This window comes from Rhamphochromis longiceps, linkage group LG11 (genome assembly GCF_057381845.1).
Source record: "Rhamphochromis longiceps isolate RC_006_pf linkage group LG11, R_longiceps_female_GT1.1, whole genome shotgun sequence".
In the NCBI taxonomy this organism is placed as follows: Eukaryota; Metazoa; Chordata; class Actinopteri; order Cichliformes; family Cichlidae; genus Rhamphochromis; species Rhamphochromis longiceps.
The window spans coordinates 39,452,501-39,462,248 of record NC_140567.1 but is presented as its reverse complement, the minus strand read 5'-3'; the positions used below and the strand labels follow the sequence as shown (position 1 = coordinate 39,462,248).

General features: G+C 50.2%; 1 protein-coding gene across 4 annotated transcripts in view; it reads left to right on the top strand.

The window, feature by feature from the left end:
• The first annotated feature begins 721 nt into the window (after nt 1-721).
• The window catches only part of LOC146660045 (atrial natriuretic peptide receptor 1-like), a 62,495-nt gene continuing 53,468 nt past the window's right edge, over nt 722-9,748 (top strand). For 2 of the 4 annotated variants that reach the window (XM_085424067.1, XM_085424065.1), the window contains exons 1-3: nt 722-872; nt 1,684-1,777; nt 1,884-2,671. In XM_085424067.1, the coding sequence (XP_085280193.1) occupies nt 1,939-2,671 (733 nt within the window). In that variant the 5' untranslated portion in view covers nt 722-872; nt 1,684-1,777; nt 1,884-1,938. Of the gene's footprint in view, nt 873-929; nt 1,274-1,683; nt 1,778-1,860; nt 2,672-9,748 lie in introns of those variants that run through there. The other 2 variants (XM_085424066.1, XM_085424064.1) reach the window with 2 other exon arrangements.

Below are 9,748 nucleotides of genomic sequence, written 5' to 3'. Positions count from 1 at the left end.
GTCTCCTTTATTTCTGTTCCTTGTTTTTCATTCTTTTTTTATTGTTATTTAGTTATTTTTGTATTGGTTATTCATCTTTTTATATTATTATTATTATGTAGATGCGTGTGTATATGCATACGTACACATTTATACACACAGACATGTATACATATATATGTCTGTGTGTGTATGTGTGTTTACTTTCAGTTATTGTCGATTTCATCGTGGTGTACCAACTGTGGCGGTGATGTGTATTCCTCTGATTGGGAGAAAAGAAAAAGGAGGTGTGATTCTGTTCTGAATGATTCAATATGTCGCTTGTCTCTTTGAGATTGTCATTGTTATTGTTCTAAATAAAGTTCGTTTAAAAAAATTAAAATGTCAATCATATATATTTCACCTCTGTAATACTCTGGATGTTTATAATTGAGCGATTTCTTATGTTTGTAACTGTATAATACATTATTTCACTGGTTCAATCTGTTGCTCTCATTGTCTTGGAGCGACTGTAAACACATCATTTCCTCATAAATGATCTGATTCTGATAACATGGGCGTCTGTGGAGACTGACGCTCTGCTGCCTCTGCTGGACACCAGAGGAACTGCAGGCGGCCACCAGAGGGCGCAGTGACAGCGCCGCTGGGCTGTAGAGGCTGTTTGCCTCTGCTGTGCAGCCCTGGTCTGGTTCCTCCCCCCGCTCCTCCCCCGCTCCTCCCCCGCTCCTCCCCGGCTCTCCGCCCTGAAGGCTGTGGTCGGTCCGGCTGCTCCGCCGCTGTGTGGCAGTGGGAGCTGAGTGGGCTCGGGCTGACACTCCGGAGGGCTCGTGCCTGTGACCTGAGCGGACTTGGAGGATTTACAGCTGATCTGCGCGCACGTGAACGCGCTGAATGTAAGTGTGCTGAAGTTCCGTGTTTTTATCTCTGAACGTGTTTTTACAGCGTTAAAGTTTGGAGACACACTTTTCCTCCGGGGGCAAAGTTCAGGAAGCCCGAGGACGGACAGCTGCGGTCCGCGGGCGCAGACGCTTTCAGGCACGGCGTGTATGGAAGCCCGTTAGTGCCAACGTGCCCGCAGGTGATCCCGTGTGCACACGGTCACAGATGCAGGATGAGCAACTGGCGTGGCAGAGTGGCACCTCTGAGCCTGCCTCTGTGCTGAAAGCTACACTGGGAGACAAGCACGAACCCATCACCCACATCCACAGTGTGTCTGACGCCCTGAGCTGCTCCACGTTCAGGTTGTTTTAGGGGCGGCTGTGGCTCAGGAGGTTCAGCATCCACTGATCAGAAGGTTGGTGGTTCGAAACCTGGCTGCCCCAGTCTGTGTTAGTGTGTGTGTGAACGAGGCGTGACGAGGAGCGTGTTTTCCTGCAGTGGACGGTCTCAGCCCCTAAATCACGGCTGAAACGTGCGTCCGCTGCTGTGGCCCCGAAGCCTCCTCTGCACATCAGTGCAAAACTCATTTTTATTCACTGGCCTTTGACTCAGTGGGTAACTGACACTGTTATTGTTATTTATTTATTGTATTTTTATTATTTCTGCTGGTCAGCCATGTGTTGTTTTTAAAGTGCTGTATAAATAAATTATGGTATGAAGCTTCAATGGCGGTCTCACTTTAGCACAGGCAGGTCTGGCGCTCATGAGGCCGACCGATGGCGCGTATTTGTCTGACATCACGGCGGCTTCATCTTGTTTGTTTAGAGGGTGGACGGTCTTCCAGGAACGCTTCAGGGAGTTTGTCTCCCCCGCCTCGGCGAGGCCTTTAAGGACTGACGGAGCAGATTGTTGGAGTGAGGTGAGGCGTGGCGGCAGCTCGCGCTGTGCTCAGCATGTGATTAGGCTTTGCTTACAGCGAGTTTCACACCTCAGGCCTGGCTAATGCCTCTGTTGTGTCTCTGCAGCTCGCGGCGCTCGGTTACCCAGCTGCGGTGGACGTGGACCACCTGTGGGTGGAGGATGGCCCGCTGGAAGGAAGGCGCCACCCTCCTGCTGGCTCTGCCGGTTCTGCTCAGCCTGCCAGCGGAGGCCCGAACTTACGGCCTGGGTCAAACCCAGCATGACCACGAACGCCTCCAGAACATCACACTGGCTGTCATTTTACCAGAAAACAACACCAGATACCCGTGGGCGTGGCCTCGCATCGGCCCTGCCGTGGACCGGGCCGTCAGAAACATCAACGCCGACCCCACGCTCCTCCCCAACCATCACCTTGTGTACTTCTTCAAGAACAGCCAGGACAAGGATGGGATGTGCTCCGAGTCCGTCGCCCCGCTCATGGCGGTGGACCTGAAACTCGCCTACAACCCGTGGGTGTTCATCGGGCCCGGCTGCTCCTACAGCTCCTCCCCCGTCGGCCTCTTCACCACCCACTGGAGCGTCCCCATGGTGACGGCAGGCGCCCCGGCCGTGGCATTTTCCAGCGGAACGTACCTGTCCATCACCAACACGGGGCCAACGCACAAGAAGCTTGGGCGGTTCGCAGTGCGGATCTGCGAGCATTTTGGGTGGCGGGAACAGGTGATGGTTGTCTTCAGCGACAACAAGAAGGACGACCGGCCGTGCTACTTCGCCATCGAGGGTCTGTACATGGAGCTGAGCAACATCAACATCAGCGTCGAGGAAAGCGTGTTCATGGAGGAGTCCGTGACCTACTCCCAGATCCTCTCCAAAATCCAGGATAACGGGCGAGGTGAGTCCGCGACCGGCCGCCAAATAAACGTGCTTCCAAACTGGTCTCTGTAGGTGACGCCCCCTTCATGACACCTGTACGTTAAGGTCATCTGAATCAAATCAGAGTTTTAACTAAAATTGAATGTGAACAAACACGCTCGAGCAAATCAGAGAGCTGCTCACCTGGACGTGGCATTTTCAGCATGTGGCGAGCTTCGGTGGTGTGCTTTCTCTTTGATTCTCGCAACTGACGTTATGCGACGTCCACACCACGCTGTTTTCCTCGCAGCAAAAATTATCTAGAAATCAGCTTTGTCAACATCTTGTGTTAGTCCAGAAAAACCAGCAGGCACCAGGTAGATCGCACCGGTCTGTCCAATCGGAAACCTTTATCTGTGCACAGCATCACCCTGCTGCTACACAAACACACACACGTTGGTAGGGATGGGTATCGAAGACCGGTTCTTGTTGAGAACCGGTTCCCACTGTTTCAGTTCCTTGGAATTGTTTGCCATTTTTGCAAACGATTCCCTTATCGATTCCAGTCGCCCCGAATGACGTCACCACGTTGCGGAGCGTCATTTACCTGGCAGGAAACACGGCGGCTCAAACGCTCAAAAGCTTGGTTATACTTTACGAGAACGGATGACAACAGGGCAACTTGCAATACTTGCAAAGTAGAGATTTCATTTAAGGGAGGAAACACTACGAATATGCAAAAGCATTTGCTCACGAAACACCTGACCTTAAATGAATGTCATGTTTTTAATTCTGGACTCGTGAATCTCAACCCAGCAGCAGCGGTAACGTTTGCACGTCCTCTCCCGTTAATGCGGCAGGTAAATAATCAACTAACATATTATGTTAGCGCGATCTGCCTTATTACAAACCTGCCATTACTGTGCATTTAGTGACCATGATGAGACAGAGTCTGGCTCAGATGCTGCCAGTTCTCGCTGCAGTCTGCCGGTAGCGTCTCCTTTCAGGCCAGGATAGACGAACGTCACCGAGCAGTGACTCAGTTTGTGGTCAAAGGCTTGCAGCCGTTTGCCACAGCAGATGATTTTCAGTAAGTGAATGTGTTTAATTGTAGGCAGGGACATTACTGGATATTCTTGTGTAATTGCTACAGAATAATTTATGTTACACTTTGTTATTGCTACAGAAGAATATTTATTTTATTATTTTACATTTACAGTTTTTTTTCCCGGGGACCCTGTGACACCCCATTGAAGAGCCGCAGGCTGGATCTCTTAAGATCTCACTGTTGGGTTTGTAAGGCCATGTTACTCCTAAATTTCTATCTTGTTCAAAGAGAAGATATAAAACAAAGTTCTGAGCTAATCGACCTTAGTGTTCTCCTTTTTTTTTTTAAAAAGAATCGATAAACAGAATCGAAAATGGAATCGAATCGTGAAAATCTTATCAATACCCATCCCTACACGTCAGGTATTCATAACTTGTAGGGACGTGTAACTGACCGTTTACCCCAAACCACCTTAACCCTGTCACTAACATGCTCCAAACTCGCGGGGACAGGTCCTCACAAAGATATGAATACATGCTCAGAGGAACACACACGCACACACGCACACGCACGCACGCACACACACACACAGAAACGATGTGTGCGTGTGCGATCCTCTACCCCCTCCCCTCCTCTGCAGCAGAGGCAGAAACTCGAGCTGAATCGACCGCGATGCTGTGGCAGGTTTGCCAGAGGAGCTGCAGACACACACCTGTTGTTAAGTCATTTCCTGTCAAAGATGATCAGACCTGCGTTCAGGTTTAATGCCGGAGCCCTCAGAGTCTAAACAGAAGGATTCTGACTCGGTACTGCAGTAAAGCATCGTCCTGCAGTGTAGATAAACTGACAGCAGCTGGCAGTACGGATGCTGGTGCTGAAAGCTGTGTTTCAGTAAGCTGCGTATGTGGATGATTTTACGGTTTTGACCAGATTCTCTTTAGCCTCTGAAGTCCTGCATGGAGCACAGGGCTTTTATTTTGAAAAACCGCTACAGCTTGCCGCCGTAGACCCACATCTGGCTGTTTTTTCCTCGTGACACTCTAACCTGGGTTTCGTGTCCCAGCCGCCGTGCAGATACACCTGCAGAAAAATTCCTGCACTCGGAGCTTCGGCCCGTTCTCCAGCTGAGATCCGTGAGCGGAGATCACGGCCTCGGCCGGGCTGAGGTGCAGACGTGCAGACGAGCTGCCTGCAGGCCCTGACTTTTCAGGGTTTTAGTCATCCACAAAGCGCTCTAACCTTCCTGCGTCGCTCGCTGTCTTTGATCGTCTTTTCATCATTTCTGCTTTCAAACTATAACAGCATAGTTTCTCCAGTACAAAGCGAGGACTTCAAGCGTCCGTGAAGCCGTTCGCACACAGAGCAGGAGCAGGAGGCGAGGCTGGGACTCGCGTGTGATGGATAATTCAGAGAGGCTGGGAGTTTGTGGGAGTGAAAGTCTGTCAGGTCAGCTGAGGGGGAGCACGGGACCTGAGACGTGGTGCCTTCGGCTCAGCCACAGTTTAGCGATGGAGTCATAAATCAAGCGTCCTCTATCTGCGGAGGTGTATCAGTGTGTAAACCCGCCGAGAGCTCGAACAAACAGCCTCAGGCAGCTTCCCTCTCCGGTTCCCACAGAGCCAGCAAACCTCCCGACAGCACATTCATTAACAGAGGTCACAACCTGCCGCCTTATAAGGCCGCCGCGGACGCCTATCAGATCTGTAGGTATTTCCTGCCAAACACACTGAGGCTAATTTTACCTTGTGTCTGCCTTTTGTCTCCTTAATGAAACACTATGAGACAAGCTGCTCTGAGTACAGCTCAGCCTCTTTATTAGGCACGGCATCAGACAGCAGCGAATCAGCCTCAGAGGAGTGTGAGCTGCAGGTGAGCTGCAGTTTGACTCCAGGAGCTCTGCGGTGGGGAAATAAGTCTTCTGCAGGCTACAGTGTGTCTGGAAGCTTCTGGATAATCTGTGCGTTAAAACGCCACGCACGTCTCTGTCAGCACAGCCAACAGGACGATTACACTGAAAGGCTTCACTGAGATAAAAACCCATAAACGGCTTCCTGTGGTTCCCGGTCAGCAGCAGGCAGAATAATCATCCAGTTAGCTCCAGTCTGGACTCCAGTTGACAAGTTGGAGACATGGGTTCAAAGTTTCCTGTGAGCAGAGGCGTCGGTCCTTTGGTGCAGATGAGCCCTGAGAGTTTGCAGAGAAGCTCCTGGGACTGAAGAGCCCTCCAGCTGATTAACCTCTTGCTTCAGCTCATCAGCCCTGCCCTCATTAATAATAATAATAATGTGTATGTGTTAGTCCCCATAGGGAAATTCCTCTGCATTTAACCCATTCAGCCAGTGAAGCAGTGGGCAGCCACCAGTGCAGCGCATGAGGAGCAGTGTGTGGGGACGGTACCTCGCTCAGGGGTTCCTCAGGGTAGCCGTTCAGTTGATTTGAAACCTCGACCTCCCGATCACGACCACTCTACCCTCTATCCCAGTCCACCAAGGGGGCGAGCTCCTAGCTCCTCGCAGCTAACGGGCTAATAGGAGCCGAGAGTGGAACTAGTTTGTAAGTCTCACTGGAGACCAAAGTGAACCCTAACGAGTGCTCTCAGCGTGAGCTCTTTGCAGCACTCGCTGATTCCACCGCGTCACTGTTTGCTGACGCATTAATGCTAATGGCTGCCGGCTGATAACGAGGCCAGCCAGATATGAGAGGTTTTAGGACAAAGTTTGTGTTTTCCATTGTTTAAGCACCGCTTCCAACCAAAGGAGGTGTTGTATCAACAGAAAAGGCTAACTTGGTTTTCATTTTGCAGAAAAAAAGAGACTGCTAAAAATAAAAACACGAGAGGTTTTTGGACAAAGTTTGTTCTCTATTCTTTACGCACCGTTTAAGCCAGTGGTTCCCAAACTTTTTCGCTAGGCCCCCCTTTGTTTTACAAGAAGAATGCTGCCCCCCGGCGCGCACGCACAACCACATCCTCCAACCACACGCCCATATTTTGCTCCATTGCAGTTTACTTCACACCTCAAACATTTAGTAAACAATTAAGCAAATACAAGTAAACTGCAATAAATTACAGGTAATAAAATAAACTACTAACTCTTTTACGCTGCGTCCGCACCTACACGGGTATTTTTGAAAACGCAGCTGTTTCGTCCACGTAAACGACGTTTCGAATCACTGAAAACGGAGATTTTTAAAACTCCTTTTTTTGCGTTTACGTGTGGACGAGGAATACAGAGTTCGTCACGCAACGTCAAAGGTATGTGGCTTTTTCCACGTCACGCTGTGGCCACGTTATTGTTTACATGAGATGAATTGCAGAATGGCAGATAGAGACAAAATACTGTTAATCTGACTGTCTGCAGGTTTTACAGCAGTTACTGTCCCTCCATTTACAAAGGCAGAGGCTCACGGTGTCATTATTTTACATGCAGTTGTTTTTTCCTGTGTAATAATGTTCAACATTGCTATCAAATCAAAAAAAGCCTCTCTGTGAAAATGTGTTCAAAAACATAAACAGCTGTGGGATCCTGTTTGTCTGTGATTTGAACCGGGGGAGCAAATCGTGGCAGGATCAGCCCGATGTTATTTGTATCCCGCTGTAACTTTACTGTTGTTGCTGGTTTTTAATTGCTTCCTGGTCCCAACTCTGGATGGTCACGTTTTGGGGGGTTTAGCCTGGGGACGGGACCAGAGTAGACTACAGTTCAACATAATTTTAGCAAAGTTGATTTAATATTAATTTTTCTGTACAGTCAATTTATAACATACATAGTGTGTTTATTTGTATGTGCGTGCGGTTGTTTTTGGTCAAAGTCGCTCTGAGAGAAACGTCCTACGGCGTGAAAGCTCGTTGTTACGTTGGTGATGTCTGCAGGAAGCAGACTGACGTGGTTCTGGCGGTTCTGGACTACTGAAGCCAAACTGCAGCTCAAACATCCTCTGACATCATGCTCTCCGTGTGCCGTCGCCATGGTGATGAAGCAAGCAGCTCATCCTGAACAAACGTACCCACGAGGCCGTGCTTCAGCCCACTCTGCTGCTTCCTGTCCATCTGGCAGCGGTTAAAGATTAATATGGTGGAATGTCAGTAGTGAGGGGCTGGGAGGGGGCGGGGGGCGACCCGCAAATTTATTGCTTCGCTTTGGATGATGTCACGGCGCCGAGCTGGAAACTGATTGCAGACGTGGAGCTGAGTGCACTGGAAAATCAGCTGATCAGCGATCAGATCTGTGAGGGGGGCTCAGTCTGAGCTGTCACGATGATGAACCACCTGCCGGCAGCCTGCCAACGGGGGTTCAGACACCAACCACCAATCTGCTGTCGTTACTGTTGTGAAGGGGCATGTTCAGACCGGTGGGTGCAGCTGCAACTCAGGTGGCTCATGTACCAATCAGAAAGCTGGTGTTCAACCCTCCTGCACAGGTGTTCTTGAGTACGATGGGTGGTTACAGCTGGTAGGTCTGACCTCGTGTGACTTTAGACATCCGTCGTCGAGCTGTGACCTCTGTCTGTGCTCCTGATCACCTGACAGGTCATGTGATCTGCGGTCTGCTCGACTTTGGGCCGTGTGTGAACCCCAGTGGCGCTTTTCTTTAAACAGGAACTTCTCCACTCTGTGTGAAGGAACAAGAAGTGATCAGAGTGGATGAGCTGATGGAGGATCACCCTGTTTACACGAGAAAGTTTCAGGAACGCATTAACGGCAACAAACACAGCATGTCTTCATCCTGTCTTCCTTCTCTCACCCCAACCAATCACAGCAGATGGCCCCGCCCCTCCCTGAGCCTGGTTCTGCTGGAGGTTTCTTCCTGTTAAAAGGGAGTTTTTCCTTCCTACTGTCGCCAAAGTGCTGCTCATAGGGGGTCATATGATTGTTGGGTTTTTCTCTGCATGTATTATTGTGGGGTCTACCTTACAATATAAAGCACCTTGAGGCGACTGTTGTTGTGATTTGGTGCTGTATAAATAAAATTGAATTGAAAACCTTCAGCCGAACATAACTCAGAGGAACGCTCTGGAGCTTTTCCTGAGCGTCTCAGCTTCAGCCTGGTTTAAACGCCAGTGACACGGCGACCTGATTTTATGAAGGTTCACGTTCGGATGGAGCTGATACTGGAGGGCCCAGAACGAAATGTGCACGGGAATTCTGGGACAGCTGGAAGAGTTGCAGGGATCCTCTGACTGTGACCATCGCTTGCTTGGTCGCCCCGAAGCTTCCAGGTTTGCTCGTCAGTACAGAAATAAAAAGCTCAAAAAGGATTCGGGTCGATTTGGTATGTGTGACACTGACAGCAGGGCCCGCAGAGTAAAAGAGCTGCAGGACCCACACCGGGCACACGTGCACATGTTAGGCCTGAGACCGAATGTGGACGTGGAGGTCGTGCAGAGGTGAACGCTTGTGTCTGTCTGCATCTGCAGCCTGGATTTCTGCTTCGCATGTCCTGAAAGAGGAAGCAGCAGAAACCTGACACAGGAGGAGCGCGGTCCTCTGACCTCAAAGGAAACCAGTGCCAGTACAAGAAGCTGGATACGGCTCTGACTCCATCGTTTCCTCCGAGTGAAGCTTCCTTTTCCTGCGTGCGAGGTCACGCTCAGATACAGACGGCGAGCTAGTGAAGCGGCGGCAGCTTGGCCTGCGCTCTGCTGCTGAGTAAACGGAGACGTCAGCTCTGACTGCCTGCGGTGCTCTGAGCTGACTGCAGCACAGTGAAGCTATCAGGAAAGATTTAAAATGGCAGCGTCATCTCTGAGCGGAGGGTCAGGATACCGCACGCATCAGCAGGATGGCGAGCTTAGAGCGCTCGTTAACCTGATGTTTTCCTTCAGTTAGGAAAAACCCGAGGCTGTGGTTATTTAATGCAGCCACTGTGTCGGCGGGCAGATACAAACACCTTACATCACGTCCTCCTGACCCAGACAGCAAACAACGGAGCGCCGTTTCTGTGGAAACCCACAAAGACTCGCCGCGACAGCCGGCAGGAGCAGCTGGAGTCACAAACATTTCTCTGAGTGCACTCATTTTTCCCGTCTCTGTCAAAACACACAGCTGCCCTTCAGACAGCGTTGTTAAGC